Genomic DNA, 21,018 nt, shown 5'->3' on the forward strand with positions numbered 1-21,018 from the left:
ATTTTGTTGTTAATACTGACAAGACGAAGCTACCGACAGAAAGGGAAGGACTTACTCGGACAGTTCCGACGACCGAACTGGAGGAGGTCCTGGATCGAGGGAAGATGTCCTTACGCGTGCTCGGTAACTGGAACGTGTTCAGGACGAGTCGGGGCCGTACGGAGAGTCTGAGAAGGGAAACTGTTTGCGAGCGACGTGCGCGATAATAATCCTTGCTACACTATTTACACGGGGACTATGTACAATGTCTCTGTATCGCCTCGTCTGCCGCTGCGAGATCTATGCCTGATAAATAATCGTTGCGTCTTGCTCCGCGCCTACGGGTGGTTCAGGGTACGGGTTCGACGGAGCTGCGACGCTCGCGAAGAAGAGAGCTTCTAAACGCTTCCATTAGAAAACCATTGTTTTCCGACGCTTCGCTCTGCGTCGCCAGTATCGCAGCTCCGTCGCGCTCGCGCCCTTAGAACGGAGCGATTCGATTTCGTTGTCGATGTCAAAACGATTGGGCACCGTTGGCGGCCCTGGGATTCAACTCGCGGGCTAGCTAACGTGGTCCTCTTCTGGTCTGAGAGTCGCCTCGGGTGTCCGCCATTTTCTATCCGACCTGGCTCGGTGCTTAGGCGAACAATGTTCAGGGGATTTCAGAAGCTACGACTGAAGCCCTGTCCAGACTGACAGTCTTGTCTGTCAGTCGAGACGGGGCTTTAGGGTACGAGTACGACGAGTGTACCAGCGAAAAGAGCGATGCTCTCGATGATCGTGCGCTTCACAGTCGATCATCAAAAGCACCGCTCACTCCGCTGGTGTCGCAGCTCCGTTGCACCCTTGCTCGCGGCTTGGTGCCCTGGGAGGTTCGGGTTAGGCTAGCTTCCGGTGACGGCGGACTCACAGAATCTGCGTTCAGACTCGTAGACTATAGACTCACTGAATCTCCTTTTAGACTCGTAGACTTGTAGACTCTTCGAATCATTGAAAACAGTTTCCGACGAAGAGGACTGAATTTCTCGCAAAGTTGACGGATCTTCGAAGTGAGAAGGTCTCTTCAGAGCGGAGGTCTTGAAGCGGTTGGTCATTCTCGCGAGGAATGGATGTGTGTCGACTCGAAGAGGAGCCTACCTGAAGCCTCCCACACCCAAAGTCTACTTTCCACATCGGTAGCTCGTTCGCATCGGTATAGCAAACCCCGCGGCCGTCACCGATCCGACGCATTCCAACTGAGCGGGCCCCTCCGCCCGACGGTAATCACATTTCACAGGTTCGCATCCGAACACCTCCGGACCAGTCCTTCCGACCAGATTCTAGGGAAACTGTTCCTCGAAGAAGGATCAGAGCTACGTTCTATCGGGTCAGAAGATGACAGTGAGGGGTCGTCGGAACGACTCGTTCCCAGGTGCGGGGGCGGTCTGGTAGCCGCTGTACTGGCTCATCTGGGGTCCCAGCAGGCCGCTACTCTGAACTGGACCGGGGTAATAGGCTGGAAGGCTCGCACCGGGACTCGCTGCCGACGACGTCGACGTGGAACTCGCGCTGGACGAGCCCTGCTCGGTCCTCTCGTGCTGTTTGCTCATGTCCGGCGATTCCGCGGCCGGTGACCTCGTCGAACCGCCGCCGCCCACCACGCTGCCGGGGCTGGACTCCTCGTAGAGCTTGTTGTGCTCGTAGCTCGGTCGATTGTAGTCGGTTATCGAGGGCTTCTGGTCCATGTACAGCTTCGACTGCTCGAAGTACGCCTTCGCCGAGTCCAGGTAGCTCCGGTCCAGGTACGACTTCGGGCTCGAGTCCAGGTACTTCGGGTCCGAGTACATGCTCATGGCCAGAGTACTCGGTGGCATGTACGCGGCTCGGTACTTGTCAGCTTCCATCGAGTACTTCATCGCGTCCATCGAGCTCACCACCTGGAACATTGAAAACCACCCAGCGGTCTTTAATGGTTCTTGGGAGATGCGGGAATCATGTCACGGATCGTAAGTATGAGGGATCGATAGTCTTTAGGACTTTTTCATAGGTCACCGATCTGTTGAAACTGAGCGTAGATTGTCGTTTTTATACAGGAACATCAATTGATCTCGAATGACCATGAATCTTAAGAGAACGTCTTCGCGCGAGACGTTTGTCCTCATCCCTAAATTCTTCAAAGCGATCGTTACTTTCGCCGTCCCAACGCGAACGAACAACAAAAAGGAGCAACGGGGAGAACATAGCGCATCCAGAATAGGTCCTGAATATACCAAAGGCCGCTCTCAGCTAGCATTCCTCAGCGCTCCGGACCGCCTTTAAAGGTCCTAGCCCGGGCGCGTAGCTAATGGATCCCGTGTCGCCGATCAATTTTAATAAATCCAGAAGAGCGGGAGAGGTAGAAGATCGCGCGTGGGTGGAGGAGGGAAGAAGCTATTTCGAAAGAAGCGATCGAGTCGGATTCGCCTCGGTGCGGCTCGCAAATCGCGAAATCGCCGGATCCGCCGCTCGGAGATTTGTTCTATGCGGAGGACAAAGCTGCCAATGGCTATAAATTTCGTAACGGTGGCCACGAGCCATCGCAGAAGGAGGTAGGAGGGCGGCGTATAGTCCGCCGCGTGAAACCCGCGAGGATACTTAAAAAGGCGAGAAAGAGGTCCCCGGGAGGAGCTTGTATTCCCGATTCTATAATTCGTGGACGAGGACCGAGAGCGGGACCCTTTGTCGGATCGTTAAGCGGCTTTGTCCGGATGATTTACATCCAGTCTTAGCTGCCTCGCTCGTCTCACCTCCCTGCTACGTCCAATTGATTACCGCTCGGTTCCTCTCGCCTCAAAAATCCTCCTCGCGAATCGGCCCCGGAGCCCCGGAGCCCTGGGCCACGATGGATCCGGAAATTAAGTGCTCCTCGCATTCCTCGACCCTTTGTGTCACGCTGGGAACAGTCCCCGACGTTCCGATGATCGTTTCGCGAATTTATGAAATCAACTTTGCTACCTGTTCGCCGCGACACGCGAGAAAAGCTGCTGACGGCTCTGACACTGGCGGCCATCTTGTGGCCGCTCGGCGTCTTCCCTGTCGCGTGGACGGTCAAAGAAAACTCGATCAAAATAGGAACAGTTGTGGTGAAAATTCAATTGTATTGTGATTGTGCGGTTGTAGATTCAATCTACAGAAACTAGAATTCAATAGGAATTGTAGAGCTGCATTTAGACCTTGAGAAATTTTACTGTTGTCACTAAATTCTTGACAAAGCGAATGCTCCTCCACAAGAAAAAATATATTCCTTACTGTATGAGATAAACATTGCAAAGTTTATTGTATCAGTTTAGTGTACGGTGTGGGTTCGAATATGTTAGGTTTAGCATTAATTGATTGAAAATGAAATAAAAATTCCAGAACCATGATTTGACGTGACAATGGAGACCCTAATGGCGAGCGGAGTTTGCCACGGTTGGGCGTCAGTGTACATTTAATTTCATAAGACAGAAGCTATGAAATGGCCAGGAAATATTCGTCCTCCCGTATAGTTTCTCTAGCTCTCGTTTAGAGCCCGGACACTCCAGACCTTGCCCGGCAAGACTTAATTATCCTCCACCATCACGATGTCACAATTCAACCGTACAATAACGTCGAAACGTTTCTCTTCTGTTTTCATTCACAAAAGCGTCTATTCTCCTCGCTGCCATGTGTCGTCAGAGAACGAAGGGACGTGCAGAAAGGAGACGGCACCGCACCAGCAACTCAGCGAGACGAAGACAGAGAGAGAGAGAGAGAGTGAGAGAAAAAGAGAGAGAGAGAGAGAGGAGAGACTGGTCGGAGAATGGAATGTCTTTTGCTAGCTCACTTTATTTTCCAAATGGCCCCTCTCTTCGATCCCGGGACCAGAAAAGTCGACTAGACCGAGAAAGTCAACCGTGGTTGCCATTGTTGCACACCGGGGTCGCCGATATTTCACCCACATTGCGCCCATATGGATCGACCTGGACTAATGTCGATGGAGGTCGGAGCCAGTCGATCGAAGCGCGAATTTTCGTCTTCGAATTTATGTGCATCCTGCGGATACTCTTCTGAATGAGCTCATTGTGAATCTCAGACCCGACGATGGTTCATGCTCTTCTTCTTCTTGGGAGGCTTCTGACTCGATCTTCTATTTCAGCCTATAGTTCTTCTTCGTCCGCAACGTTCATGAATCTTCAGGTCAATCTTCCACGTTGTGCACAGATTCTCTTATTAGTTTCTAAATTTTTATTTTCCCCTTTTAGTACGCCCCATTAGTGCAATAAACAATTCTTCCATTCTACCAATACCAATAAAAACTTTTGTTTTACTTTCTAGTTTCTAACTGGTGAGCTAGACAATTTTCATTTGGCATAAAGATCCGCAAAATAGTTGTAAAACACAACCTCAGAATTTTCTCTGCAATCGCGATTTCTTAAAAACATTCTGTCAAACTTCCCAAAAAATTCATCTCATTTCGTCCAATTTTAACCCTTTGCACTCGGCGCTATTTTAATTCTAAAACTAACTTTTTCTTCCGTCTTAGAATATTTTCATGTTATTCATACGAAACCGATCCGATTTCCAAATATAATATTTAAATGTTTAGTGATCCATCAAATACAAATGTTCTAACGTAACAAATACTTTGTAATATCTTTTGTAATTTCTTTGAAATAATGCCACAACAATTTCTAGTGGCACCACTCGAGTGCAAAGGGTTAATAACATCAATTTTCTCTGAAGACCACCTAAATATTAATGGTAGTCTACCAAATCGTTTCAATCCAGATTGGAGTGAAAGAACGTAATAGTACAGGATCGTCCAGTTATCCTGCACATCTAGGAACTCGGTGCATCGTCTTCGGGCAGTTCGACCGCCTCCGGCAGGCCTGCCAACCCTTTCCTCGGCAAAAATCTTTCCCGGCGCCGTCAGTCGCACTTTCAGCTCGTCCGTGGAACCGGCGAGAAAGGTAACCGCGAATGATGGCTGATCGGGGAAGATGCTGGTCTCCGGATGGGCAATGACGGTGTCCGGTGACGGCAATGACGCCGATGACGCCGTCGTTTCGTCCTCGGGACGATAACAGGCAGCGCATGTTGGAATTCTTCGCTCGTGCTCGCCGGTTCGCCAATAATAGTCGGCTGTATCGCGTCGGTGCGTCGTTCCAGACGCGTCGGCCATTCAGCCGTTGAATGCAGAAATAACTAGCTATCTGTTTGTCTCCCGTACCCAGCTGCGGAAATTCATACACAGACCACGGTCTCCGGTTTCTGTTTGCGAAGCCACCCGGGGGCCCCTTTGTTGCGACAACGAATGAAACGTACCTACGCTCGTCCTCCGCATCGTTCTCCTCTTCTTTCTCCTCTTCCTATATCCTCTCTCGCTGCTCCTGCTGCTTCTCATCAGCGATCTATCTCCCTCTTTCATTCTCTCTTTTTTCCTCCTACCCCCTCCCTCCCTCTCTCTCTCACTCGTTTCTGCTTGTTTTCTCTTTCTCTCTCTCTCTCTCTCTCTCTCTCTCTCTCTCTCTCGCACTCTGCAGTTCTACCTCGGCTCCATTCGGACCAGGCGATCTAGCCACGGCAGACTCTGTTTCGAAGACCGGAGGAGACCGATCGACATCCGATCGACGAGCAATTTCGCCCGGCTATCTTTTTGCTTGGCGACTGCCCGCGATTCGGTGATGTAACGCCGGCTCGAGAGAGAGCTTCTTTCGCTTTTTGTTCCACGACTCGCTGTTTTGTAGGCGAGCCCAACCACCGGGGAGAGATACGTTGCTTTCGGACGAAGATTCCGGTCCTTTTTTCTTCATCTTTTCGACCACGGTCTCCTGATAACCGTGGTAGCACATTCTTAACGCTAGGTTTACGGGACCCGTCAAATTGACGGGTTCTAATATTTTCAATTTACGATTATTGAGATTGTGAAGATCCATCTACGTGGAATTACTCAACAAACTTATTTCCTTAGGTATATATTATTTAAAAATGGCTGAAAACTTGGATGGACACAGTCTTCTTATTTTTATAAAGTAATGTAAAATACTCGCTTTTAATGCTCCGTAAACCTAGTGTTAATAGACTGCGGATTTTCATGCAAAATCAACGCGCTGCGCGTCGATAAACACAAGCCAAATTTTAGTAAATTGAAAATAATGCGTTCCTAACTTCTCCTATTTCAAATTGCACCTACCAATTTTTACCATAAACGCATAAAATCCGCTCACAACTGTCCAAGAAAATTGTTCCGTTCAAGAGTTCGTTCTCGAACGGCTGGCATGAAATATTTTTTGATTTAACCCTCTGTGAGCCCGTGTAACTCTGAGGTCACATAAATATAAATAATTTTAGTTTTTTCACAAGATGACGTCTTAATTGTATAATGTCTCCGAGATCATCAATAACAATATTGACGACGGATCGCAGCGCCAACAACTTGAAATATCAAAGTAAACGCAAGTTCTCTGCGGATAGATACCAACGGAACAAAATTCGGCCCGTGGAGGGTTAAGATATTTTGTTGGAAAATGTTGGACTTCGTGAAGATGATCGAAGAGCGAGTGCAATCACGATAAATCTAGAGATTCCCCCGATCGGGTCCTCCGACGTAAAATTCCGCTGAATAGGGACAACGGAGAAATAACCGCGTGGGTGGCTCTTTTTCGCTTGCATCTCGATAACGCTGCTCCCCATACGAGCGTGTCTTGCGCATTTTTCGTGTCTGACAAATCGTGATCGTCGATCCCTCCCCATACTTCTTGGTGAATCGACCGTGTTTGCTGATTGAATCGTGCATTGTCGTCCGGGGAATTGTTTTGTCTCCTTTGTAGACGGAGTTACTCCTCGCGAGTGGGACTAATGTTTCCTTGTTCGCTTGATCGTGTAGTTGTTTATGAAATAGTTCATTTTAACAACGCAGAGACTAGAAGACAATCGATAAACTCTTTCGTAACTGTATTTTAGGCTGGCTTAATAATTTTCTACTAAATGGTGATCTTCAGAGTTGTTAGATTTTATTACACAGAGAAATTCCTAGCGAAAACGCCCAATTATTTATCTTTGATTTTTAAGAGAACTGCGAAGTAACTGCTAATACGTGAAGTATTTTTTTAACTTTTCTGGTAAAGAGATCGGTGGCATCATAAAAATTACTATAATGAAATATATTTCATTTTTAATTTCAAAAGTATTTCAAGTTTACTTGCCACCAGGTCCAAGCTATTTTTGATAGGAAGAGAAACTGTGGACTCAACATTTTTATATCAATATAGAAAGGAAAATATTTATATTATAAATTTAAATATTTACGTTATTAATTAATTTGATTTTTGCCGCCATATACGCGGCATAGGACCCAGTAAGTAACAGTGTCATGCCGCTTATATGGCATTGGTCCGTTAAGGGTTAATTACCATAAGAATGTATGAATAATTCTTCGACTAGAGATGAACTATTGTTCAGTTATTTTGTCGTATTATTTCCTCTTGAATATACACTGAATGGTAGACCTCTCGAATTTAAGTTTTCAATTTCATGACATTCGTGTGCCCGTACGGTAATGAAGAGCATAATTTTGATTTGCAGAGGTGCTCGGTAAAAAATCGTCTTAACACCGTTGTTGGAAACACGACGAACCAGCGGAACACCGCGCGTTTCCTAATTTTTCGCACGCCTCCGACTGTTCAAACGAGCGTGCCAACTGCAGCGAGCGGGAACGCAACGTGCGTTGAATTCGGCCGCGGAATAAACGAAACCGGGCGTTCCCCGTAACAATGCGCAATTAAAATTCCCCGCAACTCCGTCCGCTTTGTCGCAATCTTCTGAACCACTATGGGGGCCCGTTCTCTGAACGTTCGCGCGTATGCTACACTATGCTGCACCCGGCATTTGTTCAAGAAGAAGAACGAGAGCCCATCGCAGCGTGTCTTGCGGAAACTCTTGTCACGATTCGTTTCACTTCGCGATCGGAAATCGTAGCACGACCGTTTCAGCGTGGAACGATCATTACACTCTTAAGAAAATGAATGAAGTCAGAAAATTTACCAGTCAATAGAACATTCAATAAAATTATACTTCTTAATGAGAGAAGCACTAGAACATTGATGAAACACGAGCAACAGGATAACAAGCCTATCAAAATGTTTACGGATTGAACGAATGCACCCTGCACATTCGCACTTCTCTGTTGCATCGTTTCATTTTATCCCATTTCATTTTCAGTTCGTTCCTATTTTATATGTTAAACTTTTTCCACATGTTCAGTGTCGAATATTAACGCCAAAAATTCCAACAAGATCAGAGTAATGTAATTGTTGAGATGGAAACCAGGAACCGTCAATCCTTTTGCATTCTAAAATATAACCTGAATCTACCAGCAGGAATTTTTGCAAACAAACATACAACTGATATCCGATTATTCCACGCACGTAATGAAATATTAGGTATAACAGTGACAAGTTTTCGACAAGTTGTAACAGAGAAATTTTGAAAAACTGGTGTCGTTGGAATAGTGAATCATGGAGGACGCATTTTGAGTCGAGCTTATATGCAGCGATCGAGGTTCCACCGTAAGTGGGTTGCACTAAATCCACAAGTGGGGCTTGTAGCTTGGGTAAATACGAAACGAAGGCTCGCAAGTGGTGTTTATTTACAAGAGAGGTCGACTCACCTGAGCAGGTGCCGCGAGGCCCGCGGACATCGCCGCCGCAGACTGCTGGGCAGCCGCAGCCGCCGCCGCGGCCATGCTGGCCGCCGATAGTGAACCATAAGCTGCCGCAGGACCATAGTACGAGCCCATTCCAGCTTGTCCCATACTGCCAGCCATTCCTGTTAAATCATAATGTTCAATCCATTAATCATTGGACAACTGTACCATTCGTCGGACAACTTGAAATTTTAAAATACCATTCGTTAAGACAGAAAAATTATTTGCTGAGACACAAAAATCATTCACTGAGACAGAAAATATCCCCTGACTGTCCCGTTTATCGATGCGAGTGGTACCGGTATCATTCGAACATTAGAAGATTATGATTAGGGTGTAAATGGATGCTCACTGCAGTCGCGAGACGTTAAAAGAAGAACATATTTTTATCACACGAAGCCATTGTTCATCCCGAAAACGGAGCGATCCGAGCAAAATCATGCAGATTCGTAGGAAATAAGGTGCAGCCGGTAGACAAAAGCCGGTTTTCCCAAAACACACGTTGCGCCGACAATAACCTAATCGAGCGATCCGTGCGGTTCGTTCATCTTCGATCCGAGGCTCTCGAGGACCGACAATGCCAATGATTAACCGAACAAGCGTGCATTTTCGTCGAGATTAATATCGAGGGGCCGACGTGTACCACGACGTGTAAGAGCAGCGCCGGCTTATCGATCATCGTCGTCGAACGACGGAAACGCGGCGAAAGAATACCTATAGCAACGAAGGCCCTATTGTCGGGCCGACGTGAATCTCTACGGTGACGAAGAAACGTCGCTTGATGCCTTGTGCCATGGTCCCTCGGATGAAGAAGAAGGCCGGGGATGATTGGCGGCGAGATTTATGATCGGCAACGAAGAATTCACGCGCATATTAGTCGCGATTTTGTAACCGCGCATTCCGCTCGTCCCCGCGGAATTAATAAAATTGATAAAAGGAGAAAAATGAACGGACCATTAATTTCTTATTCATCCGAGTTTTCGTTTCAAGGAATTATCGTTCCCCTTTTAGGCGAGAATATTTCATGTATGTTTTTACGTCTGCACAGTGTCTTTTTACTTTTGCGAAATCACTTTCGCTCGTCACTGGATTGTTATTTGCTGTTTGGATTTTTAGCGGAATGGACACTTTGACATATCACATTTCGATTTTTCCAAGTGTTTATGGAAAATAAATATTTTCTGCATCACTTGTGAGAAACGGGAGTCACATACAATTCTTAAATTCTTTTAATCTCTAGACTGTTTTAAATTTCGCCTACTCATTTTTACCATATATGCATGAAACCGACAGTCCAATTATATTAAAGATAATCGTATTGCACGGATTAGTGAAAACAGTAAAGAAATAATTCTAATCTAGATTGCTCTTGAGAGTCTACTAATTTATGTATGAATTATGAATTGTTTTTCTAAAACAACATACTTGTGCTATTAGATTAGTGAAAATGTTAAAGATGAGTATTATACTTGGTTCATTATTGGGAGAATTTACATCAATTTCGTTTACATTTAGACACCAACCAGCAATTCTTCGTGCAGCATTAAGGCTGTTAGTTTTTATGGTTAACATGATTGCGTGAAACGAGCATGAGAAAGCATTTCCAGCCGCAGTAAATTTAAATAATTCGGTTCGACGTATCGCGATAGCTGGCAGAAAAGAACCGGGTCGGTCGAAAAAGCGAAGTTCGATCAACTAAATGAAATTCACCGCGAATCTTGATAAATTCGTCGAAATCGAGGTATTCTAGTCGCGGCATCGATTTCGCGCGAACTATTTGTTCCCATGTGACAGCCAAATGGAAATTTCATGCATCGAATATTCGCCGGTCGCCATCCCTTTCGCACCCCCCGCGTCCTCCCACGCACCCCCGACGGGCATCGGCCATTCACGATCATAATTTCGCGCGATTGTTCCAAACCCTCTCTCGTTTTTCTTTGACTCGCCGCCGCGGAGAAATTCAAAATTACGTAATCCAGTATGAGGCGGGCAACAATGAAGACAATGGAGAGGCCGGAACGTCAAACAAATCTGTGTAAACTGACGGGGGCGGAGAGAGAGAGAGAGAGAGAGAGAGAGAGAGAGAGAGAGAGACCGTGTATGTGCGTTTGCGATTCATCGAACATCTGTTACCCCGTGATTCCGCGGGGAAACTTTACGATTTCGAGATAAGGATCGATCGAGTTCGACGGACACACCCTTCGATCGCCTAATTGAACGCGACGGGTTACAGATTGTAATTAGTAGCGTACAAATCCAAAATTACAGATGCAAATATTTATTTAGCACTTCCTACAAGCGTCTAAGTAATTTTTTATTTTTTCCACGTTTTCGTTCAAACTTCGCTTTATTAACATTAGGAACTACCGAGTTATAAATACGACGGATGTCTATTGCTTTGTAATAGTTACAATACTACATTTATTCGAACCTCATACCATTTTTATTCCAACACGTGCTTCAATAAAGAAGTTAATTCAAACATTTCCGATGGGAACATTTTTATAATTTCAGAAATTGTGAAGGAAAAAATTAGGGAACAGTCATTTTGACTGGTTCGGTAGTTCTAGTGTTAAAAAAAACTGAGGTACCAAGCAATAAAAATTATTGGGTAACATTCTAATATTAGAATATTGGGGAATTTTTTAAAAGGTAATTAATTGTTTTGTATGGTTTAATTCAGGCAGCCACCAGAGAACTGTACTTTTTGTTTCGTTTAAATTATTCAACCACTATTGGCAATTAATAATCGTGCCCGAGCAATCACGTGCTTCCGTCAAAGTACCCAGGGCGCAATTATAGACGGTCTTGAGGGTAACAGCGCCGGCCACTAAGACAATTCGATAAATAATGAGCCAGCGACATGTTTATACTCTCGCGTGCATAAGACCAATGAATCGCCCGCACGAAGCGCTGCCCTTCCGCGCCAAAGGGAATTATTCGACGATTTATTCCGAGCCCTTCGAGGCCCCCGATCGTCGTGATAACTTTTGACCCGTGTTTTTGAAAATAAACGCGGGGGCCGTCGCGTGATCGCTTCATTCGCCTTCCACCATGAAATTTATCAGTTCATGCTGTGTGCCTCTTGATGCATGACTTACTGTTTCGTCGATAACATTACGGTTTTTTAATTATGTGAGAATTCTTGAGCTTACCGAGGCCAAACGATGCTAACAGACTCGAAAATCATACCTCTCGTCCATACGAAAATGCGACTGTAATTGTCTGTCCATTAAACACAGAAATAACTTTTATAGTGACTGTGTAGAGTCTCCAACAAATTTCAGTGTTCTTTTAATATAAACAGAAGAAAGTAAGAAAATGGTGATTAATTTTTAATCCGAGGCATAGCTTGCCAAGAAAAATCTACAAAAATGTAACTGTAAAGATTCTGCAAAATTTCAGTGTATGTTCACTAGAAGCAAACACAAACGAAGATTAATCACATAGTAAAAAGTAATTGAAAGTATGAATATTCTCTAGTATTGTTTTTAATAAAATTACGACTTCAGATCACTATGTTTTCGCACCCTTGTGACCGTTAGAAAATCGTGTAGAATGTCGAAGAGTTATTATAGGCGTTGTCCAAGTCGTTGCGCGATTCTAGTATCCCTGCAGGTCAATTTCGAATTTCAGAAAAATCGTGAACGATCCGTTTCGACGATAAATAGCGGACAAGTCGATGATCGGCGAGTTATGGCGGTAATGCCCCGATTTACGGCGCAGGACAGTAGAAGTTGAATCGATAGTGCTAGATCAAGGGGAATCGCTAGGCAGAGTCGCAGTTTATCGCGAATAAGGGAGGATCGAGAGTGGAAAACACGACCGAAAGTAGAAACGGCGCGTTCCCCCTTAACTTACGTGCTTAAGTCGCTATCTGCACGAGCGGAAACCGCGGTCAGAAATTCCAGCCTAAGCCGATAATTTATCCCAGCCACCCACGCACTTGTCTTATGCGCGTGCCACTGTGCGGGGACGTGTCCGCCAACGTCTGACCGACGAACAAAACTGGGGGGAAAAAATGGGGGTTTACGTAGCACGGTGGATGGAGAACGAGAATGGAGGAACGGAATCGGTAGCAGATTCCCTTATCGCGAACCTAAACGGCGGCCGCTGCGAAAATCTTCAGGGTTTAGAGACAATAATTCACTTTACACGCTGAACAGAGTCGTTCCGTGAAGCGTGACACTCGATTATCATTCTAAAAATACCTTATCACCTTACTCAAGATTTAAATCTAATAAAGGATATAGATCTGCGTGACGGAGCAAATATTATAATATTCAACCCCCCTCCCCACCCCGTAAACCAGATTTTCCATTTCGTAACGAAATAAAAATTAGCGTCCATCATGAATGTATAGAATTCACAGTCTACACGCGATATAGAACAAGTTTGGATAATTATAAACATTTTCACTTACACAAATTGTCCGACACGTCTACGAAGATTCACGTTAAATTTCAAGTGAGAAATGTTCCAACCGAAAGACAGAATTTTCGAATTACAATTATCACAAGATACTGGATCACTAAAATTTAAGAAAAGCTGCTTCGCTATTAAACTAGCATGTAGAAGCATAATGCACACGTAGCATTTTCGCAATGGGAGAAACGCGAGCAATTGTAGCAACGGATAAAATCGATTGGGAATCTCGCGATTGAGATGCAGATGGAATAAAACTGAAAATCGTTTGAATAAAAAGCAATTTTCCACGACTCGTTTTCGTTATTTCCTGTCCGCAAGAAAAAAAAAATGATGGGACAAAGTACCAAACCCCGCGAGGAGAAATAAATGGATAAACCGAGTAGAAAATGGAATAAATGGAGGGAGCGAAAAAAGAAGGTAAGAAGGGGCGCCCCGAGGAATACGACCGATAAATCGCGGATTACCGATCACTTTTCGCGGTGTCGCGTGGGCGACGAGATAAATTCCAGCTTTAATCGGGTCGTTGCCGGAATTAATAATTTTGTCCGGTTATACTACGGATCGGCAAGGGGTTTATGAATGAACCGTGTGGATATACCCGTGGACGCGTTCGCGCGGATACAGGAGAAGTTACGAGCTGCTCGGAGACACTCGTTTCCACAGGTTTCACGGAATTATAATAAAATGATCGGCCGGTGCCTGTTTATTCCGTAACGATCGGACGATATTTCAGATTTATGCTGATTCCTTTCATACCGGGCCGCTACACTACGAAAAAGTGCTCTCGTCGAAATCGGGGCAGAACACGATCGTTGCCGGTGACAGCTATTCGTGTAATCATATTATTCCTGTTATTATTGCGCGGCTTTATCGTGCGAACAATATACAGTTAACGTGGAAGATGGGGATCGGGAATGCGAAGCGGTCTTTCGATTTTTATGCGTTTCTTGTTCGTGAGAATCCCAGGGTAAAATATAAAATCTCACGGATTTATATTATTTTCTCACAATTGTTCGTTTTAACTGGACAAATTTGTTCGACAAAAAGGCAAGCTTACAATTAGTACAAGAGGTACAACGAAAAACTGATTTTAATTCAACCTTATCGTTTATTATATTCTTTTTGTAAGAACCAGGACAAGGAGAAATGTATTACATCTTAATGGTGGAAAGAAAAATTAATAATTGTAACGACTACAAAAATTCTGCCTGCTTCTGTCTGCTTATAAAAATTGCTTCTTGCAAATATACTCATAATATATGTTTACAAATCGTCTGCTTCGTGCATCGACTTATTGTATTATCTAGCCCACGCGTTTTGCCTTTTGCATCAGCATAAAAATTCGTTTGTAGACTGTAGATGTTTCAGTAGAAGGTTAATTGTCAGGCGCGCGAATTGATTCGTAAACGACGACGGAGTTCGTTCGGGACAATTTTTCAGATGATCGAGGGGGAATGACACTTGATCACTGACCGGAGATGACACGTCACCAGTTCAAACGCAAGTGTTCGTCTGGCCGGTGTGTGTTTGTGCAAGTGCATATTCGCGATAATAAGACCGCGGTGGCCGCAGTCGAAAAGGGCCGGGGTGTACCGTGTCTTTGACGCGAAAACGGGCAAACGCGTGAACCATTAACGAGACGCCGGAGAAAATGGCAGAGGAAACGAGAGTCGGGCGAACCTCGAAGAAATCGCTATTATAAGACTTCCGACCAGGGATCCCGGAGGCATCGCCGGCAACAATGCCGGCTGAAACGCGAGCCGAAAAGATAAGAATATCAGAGCCCTACCAGACGAACTGTTCTTCTTTCCTCCCCATTGTACTCCCCCGCAACTGGCGCAACACACCAACAACTCGGTGCCGCTCCTCTGGATTCTGGATCATCCGTGAGGATCGATCCCGCCTTGTCCTTTCGTACCGTGATCGCATTGTTTCACCGACGGCGTAAGAAAATGGGACCGTTTCAATGCAGTCGTCGAGGAATCTCCGCGATTATGGCTTTTAAAACTGCTGGTCGCGTCGAAATTCATTTTAACCCCGAAATGGCACCACCTTGCCTTACACATCAAGCGTCATATCAGAATCTTCCAAAAAATTGATTAAGACAATTTTAGGTGTGTAGTTTAAGACTAAGATCCAAATGTTCAAAGGTTAAAGAATTAGAAACGAAAATCTATGTACAAATTATAAAAAGATCAAAAAGTAAAAGGTAGAAAATGGTAAGATTAAGAATATCGATACATTATTTTGATTGATATTATTGAAGAAAGAATAAAATTTCTTTGTGACTCCTCTCTCGCAATTGCTGTAGACCACCATATTGTAATTACTAAAAATGGAACGACGTTTGCATTTGGCCGAATCGACGCAGACAATTTCGTCCAAGGACGTAGATGTATGAAATGATTTTTGCAGCTCAGAAACGTATAATGTAAGGACCCACATTATGTTAATTGGATGTCTCAGAGTAAAACTCGAAAGTTTCCTGATGCTTCGTTGCTTTTCTGATTTATCAGAAGTGCCGATAGTTACGGTAAGATGGCGAGTAGATGGCAGAAGAGTTTCGAAGTTGCGGTAATAATTTTGCTGGATGAAACGACCGACTTACCAGCTCGGATCGCATCCATGGGCACGCTGGGGTAAGGGATGCTGTAAGGGTAGCCTTCCTTCCTCAAAGTTTTCGGCTTTCTTCTCGGCCTGTATTTGTAATCGGGATGTTCTTTCATGTGTTGTGCTCGTAACCTCTTCGCCTGATCGATGAACGGCCGTTTTTCGTCTTCGGTGAGGAGCTTCCATTCTGCGCCTGGAACAATCGATTCGTTTTGGCTATTAGACCGAGCGCATCGTGACGTTCTTGCTGTACAAGCATATTAAAAAATGATTGATAACGAAAATTATCCGGAGACGTTCGTGAAGCCTCTCTTTCCAACACTCCATCGAATTTGAACATCTAACCTTACCATGATACATTAGAAATTTCAATGTCTTCAGTTTGAATATCATATGGAGGATGAATTATTAGAGCCATGGTATGAAAAATATTTTTTTTTTTTTTCGTGATGAGTAAAGTTGTCTCCGGTGACGTTAAATGTGTATGTATTTGTAATTTTGAAAAATTATAAGAATTTATTATAGCTAGGCTTACTTTGATATTCAAAATCCTAATTTTCTGACAGCATGTTTAAATAATGTCAATGTTTATATAGTTTCTTCCGTGTTCGATGCAAATATTAGCAATCCAGATGCATCATGTGCAAGGAAGCTATCAAAGGAATATTAGTATATGAGTTATATTATCATCAAATAGATCTTTGATGACAATCTCTTGCGAACGTACTAATAGAAGCAACTACAACTCCGATATCAAATTCTCTCCTTCTCTCTCTGTCTCTCTCTCTCTGAACTGCGTATTTGCGGCCCGTATAAAGCAGTTTGTAAACGAACGATAGGCACTTGGATCACGCGTTCGATCAATGACTATAAAAGGCATTTGGACGCTGTGTTTACTCGGCGAAACGGCCGTGTTGTGTGCCGCCGACGCCGCCGGCAGTGCCAGCCGTTATGGCTGAATTATCGACGAGGCCGTAATCGCGCCTCATTTAAATCCACCTCGTTGACAATTGTCCCCGCGGAAAATTGTGTTTTCACTCCCACCGATGTTACTCCGTCTACCGTGTCGCTGTATCCTCCAAGAAAACTATTTATTTCTCTCTATTATATTCATTTTGTTCCAAACTTGACACTACACAAAATTTTGGAAATTGTGCAGTATTAATAAACTTTGAGCTATATCGAGATGAAAATGGACATTTTTTAACGTTGCGAACATTTGTGGGAACAATTTGAAGCTTATGAAATGTCCGAATTTTTGCTAATTTCTTTAAATGTACTGTCAAGGTCTATTACATTAATTTTATTCTAAACTTGATACTCAATAAAAATGCTGGGAATGATGCAATATTGATGAACTTTGAGGAACATGGAGGCGAAAATGAAAATAAAAGTTATCAAAAGTGGAGGCGTGGAGATGTGAGGGGGGCTTAGAATATTAACAAATGAATTTTTAGTTGATTGAAAATGATTGAATTTTCAAAAAAGGACAGCGCGTAACTGCAAGAACTTGCTACACAAATTTTTGTAATAAATAGAACAATTTGTAACCTCAGGACAAACCGAGATCGTTACTTTCGTCTCCCGCCTCTAACATAATCATAATCATCATCCAATCAGAGTGTTCTCCGCCCCACGCGACGAGATCAAAGATCGTCGGCGGAAAGACGCCAGCGTCTCGACATCGGGCCAGCATTGTTGCAAGCGAGTTGGGCGCGACCTCGATGCCCTTTGTTTCGGCGGTTGCAAACCGCGGCGTCGGCGTCGGCGTCGGCGTCGTTTCTCGTTTGATCCGGGGCTCCATTTCCAGGATGCAAGCGCTTCGCGCTTTGTTCGCGCAGCTACAGCTAGCGCCCCGAGAACAAGTGGTAATTAATTCTCGGCGTAACAATCGACCCGTTACCGCTGAAGGAACAACAACGTCAAAGTGGAAAGAGGAGAGAGAGAGAGAGAGAGAGAGAGAGACGCGGAAGCATTTTGCCGCGAAAACATTGCTTGTTTCGGGTAAACGACTCCCCTTTCGACGCTCGACGCGCCCCTGTAAAACAGTTTGAATATCGTTTGTTCCGAACACGAGCCGCCATGTTTGTTCACCGGCGCCTTTCTTTGTTCTACTCTGGAAATTTCTGATCTGTTTCGCATTTCGCAACTCGCAACGGGACTGCGAATTACTGTAGTCTTTGCACCATCTTGTTTCCGAACGCTATTGACATTTATCTCGCAGACATTTCTCAAGAATTCATCTCACAGCGAAAATAAATAAATGTGATTCAATGCAGTGGAGAGATTAAACGTATTTCAAAATATCAATGTGCCAGAATGCAATTTTTACTTGGGTCCTGTGTTGTGCAAAATAAAAATTGTCTTCATTGATTGCAAGAAGCAGGAGCTAAATACAAATATCACTGTTTAAAAATTGTACAGAGTTGAAAATAATTAAATTTTTGTAATCCCTTCACTGTTTTCAATTTTCCCCATAAATGCATAAAATCCGCAGTCTATATATAACATATGACATTATGTCCATACAAAATCCACTGTATTTGCTTTGATTCGTTAAATACAAAGACGTGTAGTAATGTTAGAATTGCTTTCAATTATGGTACAGTAATTTTTAGCTACACAGGAGGGACAGACGAGTGTGAAGAGTTAAATTGAAGGACCAACGTCCAGTAATTTTCTTCGAACACGCGAACATCCGGTTAAAACGAAAGCTCCGGAGACAAAAATGGGGGGCAACGTGGGATGCCGGCGAATAAAAGAGAAAATCGGGGCCAAGGAGTAATATCAAGAACGAGCACGTTCCAGCGGACACAGAACCGGGTCTCTGTCGAGGAATCGCTCAAGGGGGATGGAAGTTCCTCGATACAGAGAGGAGATACACTACCGGAAATTCGAGGCGCACCGGAGCAGATACGAGAGAAGGGGGAGGGGAGGGAGATCGGCTAGAGGATGGGATTCACGTTGCCCGATGGATCTTTTACTCTCCTCGTTATTGTTGCTGACAGCAGCCAGCAACAATGGAAAGAGTTGCTCGGCATAGTGGAGCACACACAGCGAAAGAGAGGGAAGAAAGGAGAGACCCGGCTAAACAATACGTACACGTGGTGGTGTACAATGCACGCTCGAGAGGAACGATGCGAGAAAAAGAGAGAGAGGAAAACATCCGAGATTTTTGTCTTCCGGAACAATGTCGAGCGCTGATAACGCATTCGACGACCGGCGAGTGGTGTCGGACCATTCTTAATCCCTGTTCCGAGAATTTCCGATACGCGACGACAAATACAATACCATTATTTTCAAGATCTCTCTCGAAATAATCACACTTTTTCTTTCAGTTTTATTTCCGAAGAAAACAGCACATTCTCTTGTTTCCTCGAACACAATGGTTCGCGAAAATGCTCGTACAGATTTTTATTGCCGTTCTCGGGCAAAATAATCACTTCTAATTACAACGTTTAATCGTAGAATTTTCTCGTATTTTCGGTAATTATTCGCCGTTTCAGATGACCTAGAAATATGTCGTGTTAAGGTCGTCATTATGAACAACTTTTCCCTACACATGTTACCACCGCTCGGCCATAGTTTCCTTTAGATATTCGTAAAATTCATATTTTCAATGATTTTGCGGTACATCTCGATATATGTCAACAACGTGGGTCTTGCTAGAGCCGTGTCACGTTTACATTCCTCGGCGACCGAGGCCTATCGAGTATACCTCGCGGTAGTGGGGATAATTCCGCGACGTTTATCATCCAGACCCAGGCGACATATACGTATAGAGAAATCACCGTATACAGAAAATTTTGTTTGTGTCATGAACGATTCCAGGGTGCCATTACAGGGTTAAAATGAAAGAAACAATGCTATTCTTCTTTTCCCAGTCCCGCGGTGCCTTCGGTCGACAGTCTTTCGCGCAGAGTTCCCAAATCGTGAAGCGTTCGCGTAACAAGCTAGCGCCGGATCGATTCGCGAGCACGTTCGCACGTGCACCGGTGCCGAAAGGGGTTTCCTTCCGCGTTATTTACACTATAGGCAATCCAATCGATACACGCTTTCCCGTGTGCAAAGGCAGGTACCACGACCGAACAAGGGGCTGTGCTCGTTGGCATCGAGGGGAGGGGGTGCCGGAAGGTAGCTGGGGGTTGACGTCGCTAGGAGGGGGCGGGGGGTGGTCGAGGGTGGGTCGGCGTATTTGTTTAGAACAAAGCCTCCTCGGCACCGGCGGTATTAGTAGGTTGGTATTCTCGGCCAGTACTCCTTCCTCCTCTTTCCGCGCTTTCGGAGAGATCTGGAGAGAGAGAGAGAGAGAGAGAGAGAGAGAGAGAAGCAGGGGCCAGGACGGCGACGACGTCGACGACGACGTCGACGATGAGGACCGAGCTTAAAGCACAATGCCGCCTGCTTTTCAGTCCTTTCGCTGGCGGACAATGCCGTTTATTTAACATCGTTTAAAAGTACAAAGCCTGTTAATTAATGGACGGGGTCGAAGGAGAGAAACGAAGCCCGGTGTCGAGAGGGGGTGGGGAAAACGGTGGTGGAAGAGAAGCTGAGGATAGTCATGGCGACGGAGCCATTGCCGCAGAGACCCGGTCCTCTCTCTGGCTTTTACCACACCATCGCACCGCGACGCGCTATTGCACCCGGCATTACTATTTCTGAAGGCTGCAGCTATTAGTCCACCGCTACCCAGCCACTGGATGCCATTCTTCTTTCGGTCCTCTCTCCTTTTTACTCGTCTTCATTGTCACCACGGCGAAACTAGGCTACTACCGCTGCTACTACCCCGCTACTCTTCTTCTTTTCTCCGTTCCTCCACCTTTCCGTCGGACCAGACCTCGCTTTTCTTCACCGTGTCTTCGGGGCCCGCTGAATAAAACCTCGAGCTAATACCTGACCTACGTTGTTGTCTCTAGCCACTTTTTTTTTATCCGACATGGAATCCGCGAGTAATTAGTAATTACTTCTCGGGATGTCCCACTTCACTGCTTTTAGATTTTTACTCAGCCATTTTTTGGTGGATCTACTTTGTTTTTACCATTTTTTTGTGGATCTACTGTACTTTGTTAATGTTTCATCGACAACGCGTTGCGCGATTCGTCACGACCCCTAAAAGTGACAAAGCTGTCAGGTAGATGGAACAAAACTTGTGTAAGATTTAACGGAAGATATTATTTATACGAACGAAGAAAAATTAACGAAATGCATTTGGTATTAATAGATTGCAATTTTCCGAGAACTGGTACGCCAAACGGTAGTGTCGGATAAATGGCTAAAAAACAGGGAACGGAAAACGACCGCCTCAAACTAGCCCAGTC

General features: G+C 44.8%; 1 protein-coding gene across 1 annotated transcript in view; it reads right to left on the reverse strand.

Moving 5' to 3' along the window:
• Positions 1-679: 679 nt before the first annotated feature.
• Positions 680-21,018, reverse strand: part of LOC143356877 (uncharacterized) — a 36,008-nt gene continuing 15,669 nt past the window's right edge. Inside the window, exons 3-5 of the mRNA XM_076792925.1 lie at positions 15,699-15,893; positions 8,627-8,784; positions 680-1,895 (exon numbers count right to left, since the gene is read on the reverse strand). Of these exons, the coding sequence (XP_076649040.1) occupies positions 1,347-1,895; positions 8,627-8,784; positions 15,699-15,893 (902 nt within the window). The 3' untranslated portion in view covers positions 680-1,346. The remainder of the gene's footprint in view (positions 1,896-8,626; positions 8,785-15,698; positions 15,894-21,018) is intronic.

Source organism: Halictus rubicundus, chromosome 8, assembly GCF_050948215.1.
Source record: "Halictus rubicundus isolate RS-2024b chromosome 8, iyHalRubi1_principal, whole genome shotgun sequence".
Lineage (NCBI taxonomy): Eukaryota > Metazoa > Arthropoda > Insecta > Hymenoptera > Halictidae > Halictus > Halictus rubicundus.